The sequence below is a fragment of the Cervus canadensis genome, chromosome 5 (genome assembly GCF_019320065.1).
Source record: "Cervus canadensis isolate Bull #8, Minnesota chromosome 5, ASM1932006v1, whole genome shotgun sequence".
Taxonomy (NCBI): Eukaryota; Metazoa; Chordata; class Mammalia; order Artiodactyla; family Cervidae; genus Cervus; species Cervus canadensis.
In genome coordinates, this window is record NC_057390.1 from 1,329,922 (window position 1) to 1,352,657 (window position 22,736).

The 22,736-nt window shown below is 43.7% G+C and overlaps 1 protein-coding gene across 11 annotated transcripts in view; it reads right to left on the reverse strand.

The window, feature by feature from the left end:
* ACOXL (acyl-CoA oxidase like) overlaps nucleotides 1–22,736 on the reverse strand; it is a 352,738-nt gene that overhangs the window by 135,821 nt on the left and 194,181 nt on the right. For all 11 annotated transcript variants that reach the window (XM_043467731.1, XM_043467729.1, XM_043467722.1 and 8 more), the window contains exon 12: nucleotides 15,641–15,794. In XM_043467731.1, the coding sequence (XP_043323666.1) occupies nucleotides 15,641–15,794 (154 nt within the window). The remainder of the gene's footprint in view (nucleotides 1–15,640; nucleotides 15,795–22,736) is intronic.

Consider the following 22,736-nt stretch of genomic DNA (forward strand, 5'->3'; position numbering starts at 1 on the left):
GGCTGCAAAGAGTCGGACACAACTGAGCAATGAAACCGTCACCACGGGCCAGGCAGAGAGGCCTCGGGAGAAACCACCGCTGCCTCCACCTTGATTAGGACGTTTAGCCTCCGGAACTGTGGGACAGTACGTTTCTGCTGTTTAAGCTTTGTTACGGCAGCCTGAGCAGTGTCTGTGTGTGTGCGTGACGTGTGTGTCTGCCTGTATGCGTGCAGTATTATCCGAATCCTGCTTGTTCTCCACCAGAGGGAAATCGACATGAACTGTCGCTCCAATGTGAACAGATCCCCTGGAGTCTTAGGAATTCTCTCCACCATCCTCTCAAGGCACTCCCTAGCACCTTGGGTTTTCATTATAAAATGAAATGGTTGTTTCCATCATTTTCCTTCTCTTCCACCTTGGACTCTTCTAAGCAGGGGCCTTGGCTTATACATTTCAGGTTGGGGACTGGGGAGATGAGAAAAACGACGGGGAGTGAGGGAAGAAAGAAGTTTAATGCCCCCAAAAAGTGAATAATATTTTCCATTAGCTTACTTCACTGTGAATAAAGAGAGAAATGTGGACTAGACAGAAGGAACTCTAAATGATGTGCTCCCCAAGCCAACAGCGTCCTCGGGGGACACATGGGCCAGGATCTGGGAGGAAAGAGCAGGCTGGGCAGACACGTTACTCTCGCCTTGCCTTCTGGGTTATATCGGCCTCCAAGCAAGTAATTGTGAAAGTCATTAAGGTTGTGTCCCATTTCAGTGAAGGCCCCACAAAACATATTTTATGATTTCAACTTTGTACACTGGAAAGTTTAATATGTTCCTGCTGCTTTTCACATCTCTGATTTTTTTTTTTTTTTTTAGTATATGATTACATTGAATAAGTATATCAGAACAAAATTAGAAACAGGCTTTCTTCCCCCAACCCAACCCTTTAAACCCATGGAGGGTACATTTTGTTCATTTTTAGAAGAAGAAGATAAAATCAGCCTTATCTTTTTGGCTAAAGGAGGGTCAGTGGAAAATAGAGAGACCATCCAGGAGGGACTTGTGTCAATTTTACACCAACATATCTCTTGGAAAAGACCCTGATGCTGGGAAAAACTGAGGGAAAGAGAGAAGGGGGCGACAGAGGATGAGTTGGTGGGATGGCAGCATTGACTCAACAGACATGAGTTTGGGCAAACTCCAGGAGGCAGTGAGGGACAGGGAAGCCTGGCGTGTCACAGTCCATGGGGTTGCAAAGTCAGGCAAGACCAAGTGACTGAACAACAGCTACACATCTGCGCCACCTGACATGGAAGAGGACCCGTGTGTGGGTGACTGTGACTGCTCCCTTTCCCGTGACAGCTGTGGTCAGGGTGGCATCTCCCGACAGCCCAGCAGACAACGGATGCTCTGATGTAGGTAGTCACGAGGCATCCTGCCCTGCCCTGCCCTGCGTGCTTTGGAATGACCCTGAACTCTCAGGGCTTATGAACTGCGAGGGAATTCACCTGTGGGTCCCATCACCAAACATTTGCTCAGGGTTTGTGCTGCAGGCAGTGGACCACAGACTGCAAACCACAGATACAGTCCTGTCCTCAGAAGACAGGCAGGCACCAGTCAAGGAGACAAATAGACAGGTGATTAAACCATCTGTGGTAGGATAAATGGCTAAAGAAGATGTGCTATTACACATATACACAATGGACTATTACTCAGCCATAAAAAGGAACAAAATTGGGTCATTTGTAGAGATGTGGCTGGACCTAGTGAAGTAAATCAGAAAAACACATAGCATATATTAACACATATATGTGGAATCTAGAAAAATGGCACATATGAACCTACTTGCAGGGCAGGAATGGAAATGCAGATGCAGGGAACAGATGTGTGGACAAGCGGGGAAGAGGGTGGGATGAACTGGGAGACCAGCATTGACATGTATGCACCACCACATGTGAAACAGCCAGTGGGAAGCCACTGTGCAGACAGGAGGCTCCGCTCAGCACTCCAGGTCATCACCGATAGAAGGGTGGAGGGGAGGGAAGGCCAAGACAGAAGGGATGCACACATCCAGCTGACTCATTCACTGTGTACCAGAAACTCACACAACACTGTAAGGCAATTATCTGCTGTTGTTCAGTCACTCTGCATGTCCAACTCTTTGCAACCCCGTGGACCACAGCAGGCCAGGCTTCTCTGTTCTTCACCATCTCCTGGAGTTTGCTCAAACACAGGTCCATTGAGTCAGTGATGCAATTATACTCCAATAATTTTTTTAAAAAATCCTCTGAGGTAAGTGCCAGAAAGGAAAAGATCTGGATTCCATGAAGAAAGAATAAATAAGAAAGACCTCTTCTAACTGAGATGCCAGAGAAAATTTTCAAGGCTTGTTTAACTTAGAGCCACAAAGAGTCAACCAAGCCCAAAATGGAGACAGCTTACTCCAGGTGAAAGAAGAGCATGTGCAAACACCCCATGGCCAGGAAGGAGCATGGGATGTTCAGGACTGGAAAGAAGGCTGGACTGGAGGTGGGGTGCGGGCAGGAGAGGGCCCCAAAGATAAGGTTGGAAACAGGTATCAAGTGACTCAGTACCTCAAGAAGCCTCTTGGACATTCGTTTTATTGAATATGTTAAGTTAGGTGCAATGTAAAGTCATAAGATAATTTTATTCTTTGCAATAAGATGACTTGTGATTTTTAAAAGATGGCTCTGTCTGCCAAGTGATCACAGCCCACAGGAGGCAAGAGAGAAAGGGTTGGACTAGTTGGTAAAGATGGGAGACCTGGGTGGCCTGGAGTTAGAGGGAGACGGGCATGGATGAGCCGGGGGCGTGTGTGAGAGAGAACGCCCGGGCCACGTGAATGGGAGGCATATGCTGTGGTGTTTACCAAGCTAAGCATCCTGGCAGGAGTATGTTTACAGGAAAAGATCCAATGTTCACATCTATAAATGTCAGATGTGAGAATCAGTGAGACATCCAAGTGGCCTGGTCAAAATGAAGGTTAGACACAAGACTCTGCAGATGCAAATAGATGTCTGGGATGGAGCTATAGCATCCTCATTACATAACTCTTCAAAACCAATGGAAGGAACAGAATTATCAAGAGTCTAACTACACAGGGGCTTCCCAGGTTGTGCTGCTGGTAAAGGACCCTCCTGCCAACGCAGGAGACAAAAGAGACACCGGTTTGATCCCTGAGTTGGGAAGATCCCCTGGAGGAGGAAGTGGCAATCCACTCCAGCATTCTTGCCAGGAGAATCCCATGAACTGAGGAACCTGGTGGGCTGCAGTCCACAGGGTTGCAAAGAGGTGGACACCATGAAGCAACTTAGCATGCACACACTAACTACAGGGAGAAGAGAGGCCTTAGGCTCGTGCTATGGAAAAGGCTGACGTTCTGAGGTCAGGCAGAAGAAGGCCAGCAGAGCAGACCAAGAAACAAAGAGGCAGAACGGAAGCTGAGAGCATGGTGTCCTGACAGCTTGGGAGAACGCTGGGCTCAGCAGGGAGGGGTCGACCAGGGCAAAGGCTGCTGGGACCTCAGGCAGGTGGGGACCCAGAAAGAGCCTCTGGACAGGGTCTCAGGGGGTCAAAGGCGACTGGCCCAACACGGTTCAACAAATACGCAGGCATGACTCAGAAGGAGAACCAAATTTAAGACATCTGTCCCTGGCAATACAGCAGATGAGACAGTCTTTAAAAATTAAATCACCAGTAGAACCACTGAAAATATGCTTGATAAAATAGTTTTTAAAAATCACTTTGATGCATATCAAACTGATAAAGAGAAATACTCAGAAGCTGAACTCAATAAGAAAGCATGACACCTAAATGGGTAGCAGGTAATGAGACCAAGTGAGAGGTTATATATAAGGAAATATGTATAATAGCTAGGATATGGAAGCAACATAGATGTCCATCCACAGATGAATGGATAAAAAAGTTGTGGTACAGATATACAATGGAACATTACTCAGCCATAAAAAGGAATGCATTTGAGTCAGTTCTAATAAGGTGGATAAACGTAAAGCCTATTATACAGAGTGAAGTAAGTCAGAAAGAGAAGAACAAATGTTGTACATTAATGCACATATGTGAAATCCAGAAGGATGGTGCTGGTGAGTCTATGTGCAGGGCAGCAGTGGAGACGCAGGCATAGAGAACAGACTTGTGGACACGGGATGGGGGAAGCAGAGGGTGGACGAATGGAGAGAGCAGCATGGAAGCACACACACGGCCATATGTCAGACAGACAGCCAGTGGCAGTTTGCTGTCTGACTCAGGAGCTCAGACTGGGGCTCTGTGACGACCTAGCGGGGTGGGATGGGGCGGGAGGGGGGAGGGAGGGTCAAGAGGGAGGGGACACATATACACCTATGACTGATTCATACTGATGTATGGCAGAAACCAAGAGAATACTGTAAAGCAATTATCCTCCAATTAAAAATAAATAAAAAATTTTAAAAGAAAGGTCAAAAAATAAAATAGACACCTGTATAAACACAGTCCTCTGGGAAAACAATGTCTATCAGGGATTAAGTGAGAAAACACCACTCCTCACTCAAGAAGATAAGGAGGAAATTTGCTAGTCTCAGCTCTGGCTGTGGGTAGAGAGAGAGAAGCATCTCTGCTTAGAATTCTGACCCTGGCCTGCATTCATATGACTCTAGGGCCAGAATCCATACTCTCCATGAGGCCCTCAAAGCTACAAAGACAAAGACAAAGCTACAAACCAGTTCAAGCGGGTTGTGGTCTCCAGTCCTCTGGCAGAGATAAACGCAGATCCTTTCTGCCTGGAAAGAACTGCCAAGATAAAGCTCCAAAATTCTAGCATCACAAAATGCAAGAGTAAGAAAAGGACAATCAGAAGAGATGGATAACAACAGAATCAAAACTGCAGAGAGAGCTGATATTAGCTACTACACCAAGAAAGATAATATAAGAATACAAAGAGACAGTATTGAAAATGACAATGGCCTGGGACTTCCCTGGTGGTCCAGTGGCTAAGATCTCTGTGCTGCCAGCGCAGGGGGGGGCAGCTTCCTTCCCTGGTCAGGAAACTAGATCCCACATGCCACAACCAAGACCTGGCACAGCCCAATAAAGAAATAAACAAATAAAAATAAATATTCAAAATAACACAGTGGCCTAAAATTGTCCATAATTGTCAAGAGACACACATATACATATTCAGCAAACACAAATGACCCCAAATAAGAAAAATAAGGTAACAAATTCATAGTTAGATACATTACAGTGAAACCATAGATCATCAAAAGATAAAATAAATATCTTTAAGGAAGCAAAGAGAAAAAAATAGACAGCCATGAAAAATTATAATTGGGTACACAACTGATTCCTCAGCAACAAGAGAATCCAGAATAACAGTAAAAACTTCAAATGCTGAGAGAAAAGAACTGTCACCCATGAATTCTATCCTTAACAGTGCTTAACCTTTCAAGGCTGAGAATGAAATAAAGATATATTTAGACAAAGAGAATTAGGTTTACTGTCACAGACCCACACTATTCTGAAGAAAGTACTCCAAGGAAAATGACAACAGAAATGCAAGAAATGGGTTTTTTTTTTTTAAAAAAAGTGGTAGTTCTAGAGAAATCCTGATAATAATAAATATGATAGCTAATGCTTGGGGTTGAAAAACATACTACTAAAGTAATGGACAAAGATGCTATAGAACGTGGGAGCTGATGATTAGTGAAAGCAATTAAAGCTCTCATATTGTTGGGAGAATGGAAAAAAAACGATTAATTTTAGACTTTGTGTGTTAAAGTACATACTCCAGCTGCTACAGTGACCACAAAAGGAATACAATAGGGACTTTCCTGGCAGTCCAGTGGTTAAGATTCCATGCTTCCAATGCAAAGGGGCAGGTTCAGTCCCTGTTTCCCTGACCAGGGACGGTAGGGTAAAAAAAAAGAACATAGCAGAATGGAAACTGGAAGAGAAGAATGGGAAGATTCAGATGAGGGGTGGGGAATAACAATAAATCGGAAAGAAAGTATGAAACCCAAACAAACAGAGGTAAGACACAGCAAAATAGAAAGCAAAGAGTAAGATAGAAGAAATGAACTCAGATACACCAGCAATGAAAACAAACTAAACAGATAAAAATTTAGACTAAACAGATAAAAATGAGGTTGTCAGAGTAAACAAAATCTAAAAACCAGATAAGTGTTGTTTATAAGAAACATAAATGCAACACATGAACACAGAAAGGCTAAGTAAAAGCATGTAACACAGAAAGACCAACCAAACAGAAGCTGTTACCCTCAAATTAAAACTGGCCAAAATACATTTTAAGGCATTAGTAAAGCTAAAGAGAGTCACTGCAAGAAACTGAAGATTAAATTCATTAGGAAAATAGGACAATTCTAAATCTGTAAACATCTAATAGCACAATTTTACAACTTCAAAAGAATGTTACCAAAATTGGTAGGAACACAAGGAGACACCAACAAACCCACCACCAACAATGGAAGATTTTAGTCCACTCAATCACTGATAGATCAGACAGATCAAAACCTCAGTAAGAATAGGGAATATTGGAATAATACCACTAATCAGCTTGACTGATTTAGCTCATTCAGGAATGCATCTTCCTTTGAAGATCACATGGAAACTGGCCATATTCTAGATCACAAAGTAGCTCATAATAAATTTGTATACCTATGGCTGATTCATGTTGAGGTTTGACAGAAAACAACAAATTTCTATAAAGCAATTATCCTTCAATAAAAAAATAAATTAAAAAAATAATCTGTATCACACTGGCCATTTTCTCTGTATCACACTGGAATTAAGGGAAAAAGCAATGTAATAATAATTATTATAAGGACAACAAAATAAGAATCAAAGAGTCACCAAAAAGAAGACAATGTGTACAGTGGTTTTACTTTGTAGCCAAGCTGTCTCAGTTTAAATCTTGGTTCTGTCAACTCAGGAGCTCTGTGATCTTGGACAAATTGCTTAAACTCTCTATGTATTCTCATTTTTCACATATATCATGTTGGAGTCTTAATGGTCCTACTTTGTGAAGATGTTGGGAGGATTACATAAGTTAATAAATGTAAAATGTGAAGATTGGTGCCTGGCATATAGTAAGAATTCAACAAAGTTTGGTTGTTAACATCTTTAAATGCTAGACATTAGGAAATTAAAAAAAAAAAACCCACTCAGCCAATTCATGGGTCAAATAAGTCATTATGGACATTAAAACTTAAATGTTTATAATAGAATTGGAGAGATGGCAAAAATTAATGACATAATATGCAAGTTAATGTAACAAAAGAAGAGCGGAAAGCAAATAAACCCAAAGGGAGTAGAAGGAAATAAACAATGAAGATAAAAATCAATGACATGGACATCTCAGATACAATCTGGAGATCAACAGAACCAAAACTTTATTATTTGAAGGAAAAAGGAAACAGATCAAGAGATAAAGGAATGGGGAAAACAAACAATATTAGGGTGGCAAATGGAGCATAATTACAGATACAACAGGGATAAAAGATAAGAGGGGATTATGAACTTTATACCAATAAATTTTAAAAAGAAGAAACAGACAAATTAATAAGCAAATATAAATTACCAAAACAGACTCAAGAAGAAACAGAAAACCTGAATGGCTACAACTACTAAAGAAAGAGACTTAATCACTTTAAATGTCTAAGAAAGGAACTATGAGACCCATATGACTTTCCAGGTATTTGTAGGAAGTATGCAAGGAACAGATCATTCCACTTTATGCAAACTCTTTAAGAGTAGAAAAAGAAGAAATTCTCCCTCCCCAATTCATTTAATGGGGTTATTATAATGTTGATACCCAAATTAGCCAAGGGCAGAACTAGGAAAGAACAACACAAGACAATCTCATGATCACAAAAGAAAAAATCCTAAATGAGCACTGGCAGACAGAACCAACAGTGAATTAAAGACACACACACAATCATGACTAAGTTGTATTCATTCCCAAACCCAAGATTTATTAAACATTAGAAAATACATTAATGTAAATTCACCACAAAAACAGATGAAAGCAGGAAAATGTGTGATTATCTCAGTAAAAATAAAGGAATATAAATAATTCCATAAAATTTAGATCCATTCAGAATTTTAAAATCAAACCAAAAAACTAGCACACACGCAAACACACAAAAGCCTCTATATAAACTAAGGGTAAAACATACCTGCCGTAACATGATAAATAGCCACACCAAATAACATACCAAACACCAACACCAGAATATCCACACCAAATAAAATCCTTAATGGTGAAAAAGTAAGCACGCCCCCATTAAAGTCGAGAAAAAATATAAGTGCCCATTATCAACCACTTCTTTAAACACTGCATGGGAAGTCCTGGCCACTTTAATGATATGACAAAGGCATAAATGTAAATAAGTGAAAAGGAAGAAACAAGCTATTCATGTTTCACAGGGAATATGATTAGGATCATAGGGAAACACGAAAGAACTACAACAGCTTATTAGAACTGTCAGTTTAACAAGGTTGCTGGATATAAGATCAATACACAATATTCAACTCCATTTCTATGCATCAGGCTGAAAGGATTCGTGAGAAAGCATTTTAAAACCTATCATATATATCACAACAGATATCTACTCAGCTACTATCTGACAACTGCCTCACTACCTGTAGAACTGGGGCGTCAGCAGGCATGTTCACGCAACGTGGCTCCATTACCTAATAGCCAAAGATGTCTGGGCTGGGAGGACACCAGCTCCAACTGAGACAGGGATTCAGCAAGACACCATCTCAGACAGCAGCTGGAAAGGAGATGCTGTAAGTTCCACAGCCAAACGGCACTCACATACTCAGAGGAGCAGGAAGAATGGGCAGACACCAGAGAGGCAAAGGCCAAGACCATGCCCCCAAAAGGAGGAGAAACCAAGGGCAGGGTTGCCTGTACTCTAGGCTCCTTCCAAGTTCCTGGTCCTCACGAGACCTCCTGGACCTCACGAGACGTGATTTCCAGAACACCTCTCTCTCTCTCTCTCTTAAGATATAGTCTCTCTTCTTGCTTGAGCAAATTTGTAATGGGTCTCTCTTATTTGCATCTAAAGAATCTTAACTAATTCTTAACAAATTTAGAAGTCAGTCTTGCAAAGCTTCTTTTCCTTTTCTTATTTCCTTGATGTGATGGACTGAATCCTTCTGGAGAGCTGTGAATCATCTCAAGGGAGGGTAAAATGAGAATATGGTAGATTCAAAATTTGGCTAATTGTCCCAGGATGGATTCCAACTCTATCCATTATTCTCTCATATGTCTGGATGTTATCCATTGCATATAAAATTTATAATTGCCTTCTTTACGCCCTTAAGAAGTTTGGACTGAGATCTTCAAAGGAACATTGCCAATAAAATGGATTGTCCTTGGGTCATTTTAATAATCTCTCTTTTCTGTATCAGTGATGAGGGTCAGTTTTACTGCCTGCTACTCTCCCAACTCATTTTCTTGACAAGATAAGACCTACTAACATAAGGCACTCACAAATATGACATGTGAATCTTCTCACTAGGAGATTTTTTTTCCCCAGTGGCCAGGGGTTAAGAACACAACACAGAGACTTGTTTACAAATTGTGGATTATGTTAAATGAGGGCTAAGTGTAGACCATTGATCAACACAGAACCCAGGGGCCAGAAACAAAGTTGTCATCCCCCTCCCTCAGGAAAAAAGCAAGGTCCAAAATTAAGGACAAAAGACTAAGATGGGAAGACCTGAATTAGAGCCCACCATCCAACTTTTAGGGCTTCCCAGGTAACTCGGTGGTAAAGAACCTGCCTGCAACGCAAGAGACATAGCAGATGCAGGTTCAATCCCTGGGTCGGGAAGATCCCCTGGAGGAGGAAATGGCAAACCACTCCAGTATTCTTGCCTGGGGAATTCCATGGACAGAGGAGCCTGGCGGGCTACAGTCCATAGGGTCACAAAGAGTTGGACATGGCTGAGCGACTGACAGAGAAATAGCAACCACCTCCAGTCTTATTTCCTTCATTCATGGGAAACTGTGTAGACAATTATTCCCACTCATAGGATTGTTAGAGGATTAAAGATAGCCACATCTACACAGGCCCTGGCATTTTACCTAGCAAGGACTCAAAGAATGTCAGAGTCGGAAACAGAAACCTCTTTCAAAGAATAAGAAACAATTCCTCTGACCTTGGAACAAGGTTCTTTCAAAGTTGAGAAATAACTAGTCATCATAATGGTTTTTTTATTGTGCTATCTTTCTAAATCCCTACAATCAGAAAGTGATAGCAGAAATAAGCAGAAACCTAGGTTTTCATCTGGGATTCTTCTTGAAGGCTCTCAATCTGTCCAGAGAAAGGGGTCTTTGATCCATGAAATCAACAACTCATTGGTTCCCTAGAAAAATTAGGCTGGGGCTGAGCAAAGGTTCTGGCTGATAAAGCTGTCATGGCAACCACTAAGAAGGCCCTTCTATTGGGGTCAACACTTGGGGCTCAGCCAGTCCCTTCTTAGGAGGTTTGCCAGATACAGTCTTGGATCCTTTCTTAGTATGGGCTGAACATTTTCTACTTTGCTACCCAGTGACTTCATGTAACAGCTTAACTTGCCCCTACCCCACCCACATATGCATTCCTAGCCAACTGGACCCTTGACCTTCAGAGTTAGAATCCACCACAAGCATCACTAGCTCCTCATGGCCCAGGCACTAGACAAGACTTTTTGTGGCTCTATTTCTTCTTATGAAATTAGATGGGGGAGCAAAATCATCTCTGCCATACTAGATCCAAATCAGACTGACCTACTTATCTGTTTTGAGAGAAACATATCTAGCGGATTGCTGTGAAAAGCTGAGCTTTTAAACAAACACCATCTATTGTATTCCAGGAAACAGTAGATCTGCAGCAGCCAGGAGGGAGGGAAGACCTCGAACGACTGTCTTTCTTGCAACAGCTTCCCGGCCTGTCTCCCACAGCCTACCTTGTCTGCAGCCCACGTTGCCTCCCAGAAGAGCTTTGATCCTTCTTGTGGCTGGGCACTGGCCCACTAAGCTCTTGAATCTTTGTTTTCTTTTTGGTGGGGGACATGCTACATAGCATACGGGATCTTAGTTCCCCAACCAGGGATCAAACCTCTGCCTGCTATAGTGGGAGCATGGAATCTTAACCACTGGACCGCCAGAGAAGTCCCAGAGCTCTTGAATTTTTGAGTCTAGTTTTTCTACCTCGTCTGGCTCTTGTTGGCCACTAGCCCTCTTAACTGCCTGCCTTTGGAGACCGGATATCCTCATGGGTCTGCGACACCACAGGAAAGCAGGAATCACATGCAAGAGTCGGCCGCCAGGAGCAGGCTCCCAGCAGAGGCCGGCCAGGCTCCCCTGGGAGTGGACTGAGGGCCCGCGTCTCAGCACAGGGACTTCGTGCCACCTCTCTGGGAGTCTCAGAGTTCTGTTTTGGCTATTTCAGGCCTCGGCTGTGTTCCAAGAAACAGTGGATGCCAGATAAACGAGGTGATGGTACGTCTCCTGAGGATCCAGTCTTGGGACGAAGCCTACGGAATAACCAGCAAGCTCAGCCTCACATGGCTCTTTTTCCCTTTAATTTACAAACACTTGTAATTGTTTCAGTGTCCTCCTGTGCAATCTTATAGCGCTTCTGTCATTGCCCGGCTGGACTGTATCTCTGAACAGCAGACAGCAGCTCCATGTCTAACATGAAAGGAACAGTCAACACGTGTTTGCTGATAACCTTATCATCATGGTGGGTCAGAGATCTCTCCTGAGACTTTATCCTGCTCCAGTCTTGTCTGCATATTTCTTTAGGCTGCTTCGGCCAATTTTCCATAGCTCTCCCATGGAATTCAGGAACACGCTGAGAAGAAATGCAGCAGTCAGGGGCAGAGATGAGAAGGCTTCCAGGGAGAAGCCCTGATGGGAGTGGCGGGTGGGGGTCAGGGTGACTAAAATCCTGCAGTGGAGTCTGCTCTTGACCACTGGCCCAGGGATCCCAGGGTGGGTATCTTCCAGTGCTGGAGGGCACAGTTCCAGGCCATGGACATCCAGGTACAGGTAACACTCAAGGGTCAAGGGATACTGTAGAAGTTCCCCGTGAAGAACCCTGCTGTGCGGGGTCTAGGTCATCAGCTGGGCTGCAGCTCTACCTCAGTGGAGTCGGAGTTGGGTGCAGAGTGGGGACCATGCCACCTATGCTGGCCCCAGACCTGTCTCTGCAGCCCCTGATGCTATAGAGTCAGATTTGCTGAGGAAATATTTGCCTCCAGAGTCCAAGGCTGCCCCCTGAAGAGCCCACCCATGCAGCTCCCACACAGATCAAATGCATCAGGATGGGGTTTAGGGAGGAGCAGAGACAGCTGGGATGCTTCACTATAATCACAGCCAGGAAAAAGAAAGACAAGAGTCTTTACTGAGGCCTACCATGCTTCCCAGGTTGCGCTAGTGGTAAAGACTGCCTGCAACAGAGGTGACATAAGAGACACTGGTTTGATCCCTGGGTCAGGAAGATACCCTGAAGAAGGAAATGGGAACCCAGTCCAGTATGCTTGCTGGGAAATCTCATGGACAGAAGAGCCTACAGTTCATGGGGTTGCAGAGTCAGACACGACTAAGAACAGTGCAATACTATGCTGTAGATTTTAAAGGAGAAGGAACCTGAGACTCCCAGAGGAAAGGCGCAAGGTCACAGCATCCTGACCCTGAGACCCCACCCCTTCCTTGAGGAGCTGCCCCTCCCATCTCCCAGAGTTTCCGCCCCACCAGGCGGCCCCACAAGGGGTACAAGGAAATCCAGGGCTCTGTTTCCCACTCCTCACTCAGCTGGTGGTAGGAAATTCAATCTGGGTTTGCTTGGAGATGGAGAAAAGAGGCCAATGCAAGTCCAGTGAAACAGCAACAGTCTGAAGACTTGGTTTACCTGTCAATCCTTGGAGAAGGAAGGTGGGGAGCTAAGGAAGCAAAAGAACTGAGTCACGTGACTACTCCGAGGGATGGAGTCTGTTCTCTGAGTTCACATGCGGGCAGGGAAAGGGTTTTCATCCCTTCCAAACCAGGCCGGAGGATGCTCAGCTTACAAAACGCAGACCACGTGTGAGCATGAAGCCCCAACCCTCGGGAACCTCAGGGCTGTAGCAGGAATGGACGGTGCCTCCCCAGCTCCTGGTCCAGCCCCTTCTCCACTTGCTAAGGAGGTTTGGGGTCATGGGAGCACATCCCATCTCACTTCCCCCAGTTATAAACCTCACATCACGTTGTTATGATTTTTGTTTAAACAATTGTATATTTTTAATTAATTAACTGGCTGTGCCGAGTCTTAGCTGCAGTGCGCAGGATCGTCAGTCTTCCTTCACCATTATGTATTTTTATGCTAATCTTCTTGCTCAACTTAACTCTCACAGCTGTTACAAAGGAAAGCTTAGCCTCATTTTATATATGTGAAAAATGAGTCAAAGAGAAGGCAATAACTTTCCCATAGTGTTACTGGCTTCAAAGTCAGTAAATGTGAATTGAAATATGTTTTGTTTTGTTTTGCATGCAAGACCTCCTTAGACCTATGGGCCACAGAAGAAGTGGTTTTCATTACCATCTCAGCAGCCCCCAGACTCAGCCACACTTCACTCCTGGAGACTTCCTGCCTGCAGAAGATGTAGTGTCTGAAAATGCAGCTTAAAACAATTAGAAGATGCTCATGCTTTTCTTTCAACAAATATTTGCGTGTGTGCTAAGTGGCTTCAGTCGTGTCCGAGTCTTTTCGACCCTGTGGACTGTAGCCCGCAAGGTTCCTCTGTCCATGGGATTCTCCAGGCAAGAATACTGGAGTGGGTTGCCATTTCCTCCTCTAGGGGATATTCTCGATCCAGGGATCGAACACACGTCTCTTACATCTCCTGCATTGGTAGGCAGGTTCTTTACCACTAGTGCCATCTGGGAAGCCCCTTCAACAAATATTTATGTCTCTACAAATAGTCCTGGGCAAGGTGTTGGTTGGATATGGGGGTGGAGAGGAGAAGGGAAGGAACAAAACTAAAAAACAGGGTCCCCTCCTGTTTCTGAGGAGCTGCTGGGAAGCAAAGCCGCTTGAGGCAGCAGTGCCCAGGATTACAGAGCTGGCATCTGGCATCTTCCCAGCCGGAAGAGCGGTCCTCCAGGGTCAGCTTCTTTTCCATAGTATGGTGGGTGGAGGGGTCATTTCTGCACAGCTGGGTGATGCTGGACAGTGAAGGAGGGATGACCAGGCAGGACCACTGGAAGGGTGGGAACCACTGGAAGCAGGGGTCTCACAACACATCAGGCCACTACAAGCCATCGCCCCCGGCTGACTCAGAGGACCCTGACTCCTGACCCCGCTGCACCCCAGCTCCAGCTGTCACTTTATCCTCCTCCTCCTTCTTTTCTGATGGAGCCTGACACCATCCCCACTGGAAAAGCATGTCCTCCACCACCACCATCACAGATACAGGCTGCGAGCCTGATTAACCAAGGACTCCTTCACCACTCGCCCATCTTTACTCAGTCACTGCAGGGAGGTGACCAGGCCAGCTCTCACTCCCATTCACCGAGTCTACATGGGACAAACCTCAGGCTGCGCCTGAGGGCCCAGTCCCTCCTTGCCCCTCCATGGACCTGGCACTGATGCTCTGGGCTCTCCAGAAACTCAACCTCCCCCTTTACTTTCTGCAGCAGCCCTTGATCTGCTCTTGACCTCTTCTCACTGCGGCTAGAATGCTTCAACCGCCCCTTCAGGTTCAGAGCTGCTGTTTTTAGGCAAATGTTCAGCCAAGTTCTAGATGGAATTGAGGCTCAAGGTCCAAGAGGGGCTCCCTCCTCCCCCCATCCTCCTGCAGCCCCTGCTTCTGGCCCACATGACGATGAGGCAGGGTGGTCCACAGGCGTCGCCCACACAGGACTGTCATCTGGGGCTGGACTCAGATGCCACCAGAGCTGATGTCCACAGCCATGCCATGCTACCAAGTCATAGGTTCAAAAGCGCACACCCCTCCACGTCCTACCCTCCAAGACCCCACTTGGGTCCCCTTTCTCACCAGCTCTGGGCTCCTGCAGGTGCCTCCACTCTCAGGGTCCCACAGGAAGAGGGCATAGATCCAGCTGCTCTCAGAGTCCCCTCGACTCTCTGCAGAGTCACGTTAGGGTTTCTCATACCTCACTGCACAGTCCAGTCTAGGCCAGGGCTGGGGACACTCTCAACATGCCCTAAGCGCTGGGCCTGTCCCCATCTGCCTCATTCCCAGGGCAGAAACCCGTGGGGTCATTTCCTGCATTCTCCCCAGGGGACTGAAACGCTGGAGCTGAGCTTAGATCATCTGGCCCCTGTTGGCCCTTTCCTATACTGTCAACAAGCCACCACCACCGAGTTTCATGACAGGTACTGAGGGCCTCCACGGACCCAGCATTTTACAGGCACGGTCTGCATCTGTCTGGTGGCATCAGAGAAGACAGACATGCACAAATGGCAAGGCTAAGGGGTGCAGCCAGAGTCACAAGGGCAGATGGGAATTTCACCTGGTTCCAAAGCCCACTGGCCACACGGTCCTCCCCCAACACATGCTGCATGTAACCTGTAACCTGTAACCATGCAGACTCTGCCGGACTGTGGCCTGAGGGGTCAGAGGGTGCTCACCATGCCTCCAGTGCATTCACGGCAGTCCTGCAGGCAGCTGACGTTCTCCCAGGTGCTATAGGCCTTCAGCCCTGCCACCAGCGCCTGCAGCGGGCGACTGCTGACGAGCTCCTTCCCACGGAATATGTCCTCATCCAGAAGGGTGCCGGCATACCTGCAAGACAAGCGGAGACCGGTGACGGGCGCAGTGGTGGTCCCAGCACATGTGCTCATCACGGGTGTGGGTCTCACAGTTTCTTTGGGTTTTGGTGTTGGGATGCTCCTAAAATTAGTTTTCCCTTTTCTGAAAGAATTTGTGTAAAATAAGCATGTCTTCTTTTCTTAAGTATTTAACTTCACAAGTGATGTCAAAGCTCTTCAGGTTTTCTAATTCTTTTCGTGTCACTTTTGGTACTATGCATCTTTAAGAAATGTGTCTATTTCATATATGCTGTCAAATGTATTGGCATTACATTAACATCACATGAACAATAATAATATTTAATTTTATCCTTTCAATGTCTATGGGATCTATAGTAAAGTCCTCTCTTTTATTCTAGATACTGGTAACGTGTGTCTTTTTTTCTGCATCATTCTAGAAAGATGGTACCAATGACCCTACATGCAGGGCAGCAAAGGAGACATAAAGAACAGACTTTTGGACTCAGTGGGAGCAGGCGAGGGTGGGGTGACTTAAAGGTCTTTCAATTTTATTTATTTATTGAAATAAAAATAGTTCTTGGCTTGTTTATTCTCTATTGCTTGACCATTTCTTATTTCATTTTTATTATTCTTTGTGCTTACTTTGGGTTTCACTTGTTCACCTTTTTATAGTTTCTTAAAATAGAAATTTATTCCAGTGGTTTCAGACCTTTCTTTTCTGTTGTAAGCATCTAAAGGAATACATTTCCCTCCGAGTACTATTTTAGTTGCATACCACAAATTTTGATATGCTGTGTTTCATCTCCATTCAAAATATTTTCTAATTTCCCTGTGATTTCTACTTTGATCTATGAACGATGTGTGTTATTTGGTTTCCTTGTATGTAAGGATTATTCCAGATATTTCTCTGTTATTAATTTTAGCTTAATTTCATTCTAACCAGAGATCATACTTTGTATTGTATCAGCCATTCTAAATCTACATGGTCTGTCTTGATACATGTTCTATGTGCACTTGAGTGGGTATTCTGCTCATGTCCAAATGTCATTAAGTTTGTTAATAATGCTCTTCATATGATTTTTAGCATCACTGGTCTTCTGTCTATTTCATCAGTTACCCAGAGAGAAGGACTGATGTCTACAACTATACTTTAGGATTTGTTCATTTTCCCTTTCAGGGCTGTCCACTTTTGCCTCATGTATTCTGATGCCATTTTGTGGAATCCATACACATTTAGACTGTTACATCTTCTTGATGAGTAGACTCCTTCATCATCAGGAAGCGATCTTCTTTACCTTGGGTAATGCTCCTTTTTCTGAGGTCTACTTTACCCAATATTAGTAAATCCACTCCAGCTCTTTTACGGTTAATGTTTGCCGGTGTACATTTTTATTCTCATACTTTTAACCTATTTGTCTTTAATTTTAAGGGAGTTTCTTGTAGAAAGCATCTAGTTCAGTCTTAACTTATCATGTCTGACAATCTGAAAATAGGAGTGTTTAAATCATTTAACTCAATGTAACTACTAACATGACAATTTAAAACTGCTACCACACAAGTTCTTCCCTGTTTATCCCATATGTTCTTTTCCCTCTGCTCCAGTCTTCTTTTGATTAACTGAATAATCTATTTCAGTGTTAGATTTTAAACTGTTACTCATTTTTTCAGCAATTTTTCTACGGCCTAAAACATGCTACTTTAACTTATGACAGTTTTCCCTCAAATAGTGTTATATCCCTTCAAGGATAATGTAGGACCCTTGTAATAATACAATATATAATTCCTTTTCATTCTCCCATCCGTTATGTCACTGCTGAGACAAAAATATGTTCTATATATGTTACAAACTTCATTGCTATTTTTGCTTTAAACAAACAGTTTCTTTTTTTCTTTATCAAAGTTACTGAGGATTAATTTACTCCCAACAGATTGAATTATTCAAAGTGCACCATTTAAAGAGTTTTGACAACTCTATATACCCATGAGAATATCACCACAATCAACCTACAGAATGCTTTCTAAAGAATGCCTCATCCCTTTTTGCAGTCCATCTCCTCCTCCTCCTCCCATCTCTGGACAACCACCAACCAGCTCTTTGTTAGTATGGATTAGTTTGCATTAGTTTGCATATAAATGGTGTTATACAGTGTATGTCCTGTCTTGCTTTTTCAGTCAGCATATTGTCATGAGATTCATCCATCCATCCATCCATACTGTACCATGTATTAGTAGCTGTTTTTTTTATTGCTGACCAGAATTCCATTCTATGCAATGCATATATTACATTTCATTTATGTATTCACTTGATGAACATTTTCATTTCTTCCGGTTTGGAGCTACAACAAGTGAAGCTGCTAAGAAAATTCATGTAAAAATCTTAGAGGAGACATATGTCTTTATTTCTCTTGAGTAAACATGTAGGAGTGAAAAGACTGGTTCGTATGGAAGACGTATTTTTAACTTTTTAAGAAACTGCCAAACAATGTTCCAAAGTGGCTGTGCAACTTTATATTCCCACTAGCAGTGAGGGGAATCCTAGTTGTTCCAGCCAACAAGCCATCTTCACAGTCCTTTTCATTGTAGTCATCCTAATGGGTATGTCATCACTTTCCTGCCAAGAAGCAATAGTCTTCTGATTTCATGGCTGCATTCACCGTCTGCAATGATTTTAGAGCCCAAGAAGAGGAAATGTGTCACCACTTCCACCTTTTCCCCATTGCAGTAATGGGGCTGGATGCCATGGTCTTAATTTTTTTAATATTTAGTCTTAAGCCGGCCCTTTCATTCTCCTCCTTCACCCTCATCAAGAGGCTCTTTAGCTTCTCTTCACTTTCTGCCATTAGAGTAGTATCATATGCATAGCTGAGGTCGTTGATGTTTCTCTTGCCTATCTTGATTCCAGCTTGTAACTCATCCAGCCTGGCATTTCTCATGATGTGCTCAGCATATAGGTTAAACAAACAGGGTAACAGTAGACAGCCCTGTTACAACAATTTTGAACCAATTTTGAACCTTTCTCAATTTTGAACCAGCCAGTTGTTCCATATAGGGTTCTAACTGTTGCTTCTTGACCCACATGCAGGTTTCTCGGGAGACAGGTATGATGGTCTGGTATTCCCATCTCTCTGAGAGCTTTCCACAGTTTGTCATGATCCACATAGTCAAAGGCTTTAGTGTAGTCAATGAAACAGAGATAGATGTTTTTCTTAAATTCCCTCGCTTTCTCTAGAATCCAGTGATTGTTGGTAACTTGATCTCTAGTTTTTCTTCCATTTCTAAACCCAGCTTGGACATCTGGAAGTTCTTGGTTCGTATAATGCTGAAGCCTAGCATGCAAGATTTTAAGCATGACCTTATTAGCGTGGGAGATGAATACGACTATCTGATGGTTAGCACATTCTTTGGTACTACCCTTCTTGGGAATTGGGACGAGGATAGACCTTTTCCAGTCTTGTGGCCGCTGCTGGGTCTTCCAGATGGAAGACAGATGGCTGACATAATGAATGCAAAACCTTGATAGAATCATCCTTTAGGGATTTGAATAGTTCTGGAATTTCATCGCATCCATTAGCATTATTAACAGCCTTATTAACAGCAGATGACACACCTACACAGTGTGTTGAAAAGCCGAGACATTACTCTGCCAACAAAGGTCCATATAGTCAAGGCTATGGTTTTCCCAGTGGCCACGTACAGTTGTGAGAGCTGGAAGCCAAAGAACTGATGACTTTGAACTGTGGTGCTGGAGAAGAGTCCTGAAATTCCCTTGGACAGCAAGGAGATCAAACCAGTCAATCTTAAGGGAGATAAATCCTGAATAGTCACTGGAAGGACTGATGATGAAGCTGAAGCTCCAGTATTTTGCTTATCTGATGTGAACAGACGATTCATTGGAAAAGTCCCTGATGCTGGGAAAGATTGAGGGCAGAAGGAGAAGAGGGCATCAGAGGATAAGATGGCTAGACAGCATCACCAATGAACTAACTCATCAAACATGAACTCAAACACGAATATGTTTGATGAGTTCATCAAACATGAACTCGGGCAAACTCTGGGAGATGGTGAGGGACACGGAAGCCTGGCATGCTGCAGTCCATGGAATTGCAAAAAGTCGGACACGACTGGGTAACTGAACAACAACAAACGGATATGCAATGATAATCCTCATGCTTTAAATTTGCATTTCTTGGATAACTAATGATCACAAAACTTTTTTATGGTATATTGTCTGACCATATCTTTTCATTGGGCTTCCCAGATGACTCAGTGGTAAGCAATGCAGGAGATGCAGGTTTGATTCTGGGTCGGGAAGATCCCCTGAAGAAGGAAATGTCTACCCACTCCGGTATTCTTGCCTGGAGAATCCCATGGACAGAGGAGCCTGGTGGGCTACAGTCCATGGGGTCACAGAGAGTCAGACACGACTGAGTGACCAACACTTTGTGTGTGTGTGCATTAGTGCTGCGTTCATTTCTACGCTCCAGCAAAGTGAATCAGCTATATATATAAATATATCCCTTTTCTGAGGGATTTCCTTCCATCTCGGTCACCACAGAACATTGAGTAGAGTTCCCTGTGCTATACAGTTGATTCTCACTAGTCCAGGTTTGATCCCTGGGTCAACATGATTCCCTGCAAAAGGGAATGGCAACCAACTCCGATATTCTTGCCTAGCCAATCCCACGGACAGAAGAGCCGGGCGGGCTACAGTCCGTGGGGTTACAAAGAGTCAAACACAACTAAGTGACTGAGCACACCATACTTCCTTATAAGTAATGTGCACGTCAGTGCCCAGAGGAAGTGAACAGCGTTCCAAATCTATGCTAGAGGACAGTCATCCATGCCCTGGGCTGTGGCTGCAGCATAATGACTCTCAGAGAACCTCAGGACTGGTCATTTAAAAAATGTACCTGATTCACCTCTGACCTCCCTAAACACACACACACACACACACCCCTGGATGTTCCCCAGGGTAGAAATGGGTGTAAAATACATTGACTAAGGAAAGGAAGAATCATCGAGGCTCCCTTAGAAGAGATTTGGTAACATTTCCTCACAATACTAGCCTGAGATTTTTTTTTTAGGGGGGAAAAAGAGGCTCAAGAGGGAGGGGATATATATGTGTGTGTGTGTATATATATATATAATTATGACTATTTCTCATTGTTGTACGACAGAAACCAACACAACAATGTAAAGCAATTTTCCTCCAATTAAAAAATTGAAAATAAATGTGAAGAGCCATCGCACTGGAAAAGACCTTGATGCTGGGAAAAATTGAAGGCAGGGGAAGAAGGGGATTACAGAGGATGAGATGGTTGGATGGCATCACTGATTCAACGGACATGAGTTTGAGCAGGCTCCGGGAGACTGTGAAGGACAGGGAAGCCTGGCATGCTGCAGTCCATGGCGTCACAAAGAATCGAACATGACTGAATGACTGAACAACAAAAATGAAAAGAAGAAATGAATAAAATTTTTTTAAAAGAAAAGGAATTTTAAATAATGAGATGAACACTGACAGGACATGGGCCCTGCTGAGGAAGAATGGCCAACTGCCAGACACAGTGGTTCCCCTGGTGGCACTTAGGGAGTCAAGAGACACCTGGAAGAACAGGCAAATTCAGCCTCGGAGTGCAGAATGACACAGGGCAAAGGCTCATAGAGTTTTGCCAAGAGAATGCACTGGTCATAGCAAACACCCTCTCCCAACAACACAAGAGAAGACTCTACACATGGACATCACCAAATGATCAACAGCAAAATCAGACTGATTATATTCTCTGCAGCCAAAGATGGAGAAGCTCCATACAGTCAGCAAAAACAAGACCGGGAGCTGACTGTGGCTCAGATCATGAACTCCTTATTGCCAAATTCAGACTTAAATTGAAGAAAGTAGGGAAAACCACTACCATTCAGGTATGACCTAAATCAAATCCCTTATGATTATACAGTGGAAGTGAGAAATAGATTTAAGGGACTAGATCTGATAGACAGAGTGCCTGATGAACTATGGACGGAGGTTCTAGATACTGTACAGGAGACAGGGATCAAGAGCATCCCCAAGAAAAAGAAATTCAAAAAAGCAAAATGGTTGTCTGAGGAGGCCTTACAAATAGCTGTGAAAAGAAGAGAAGTGAAAAGCAAAGGAGAAAAGGAAAGATATACCCGTTTGAATGCAGAGTTCCAAAGAATAGCAAGGAGAGATAAAAAAGCCTTCCTCAGTGATCAATGCAAAGAACAGAGGAAAACAATAGAATGGGAAAGACTAGAGATCTCTTCAAGAAAATTAGAGAGACCAAGGGAACATTTCATGCAAAGATGAGCGCAATAAAGGACAGAAATGGTATGGACCTAACAGAAGCAGAATATATTAAGAACAGGTGGCAAGAATAAACAGAAGAATTGTACAAAAAAATCTTCACGACCTAGATAATCACGATGGTGTGATCACTCACCTAGAGCCAGACAGCCTGGAATGTGAAGTCAAGTGGGCCTTAGGAAGCATCACTACGAACAAAGCTAGTGGAGGTGATGGAATCCCAGTTGAGCTATTTCAAATCCTTAAAGATGATGCTGTGAAAGTGCTGCACTCAATATGCCAGCACATTTGGAGAACTCAGCAGTGGCCACAGGACTGGAAAAGGTCAGTTTTCATTCCAATCCCAAAGAAAGGCGATTCCAAAGAATGCTCAAACTATCGCACAATTGCACTCATCTCACACGCTGGTAAAGTAATGCTCAAAATTCTCCAAGCCAGGCTTCAGCAATATGTGAACCATGAACTTCCGGATGTTCAAGCTGGTTTTAGAAAAGGCAGAGGAACCAGAGATCAAATTGCCAACATCCACTAGATCATATAAAAAGCAAGAAGAGTTCCAAAAAAACATCTATTTCTGCTTTATTGCCTATGCAAAAGCCTTCAACTATGTGGATCACAATAAACTGTGGAAAA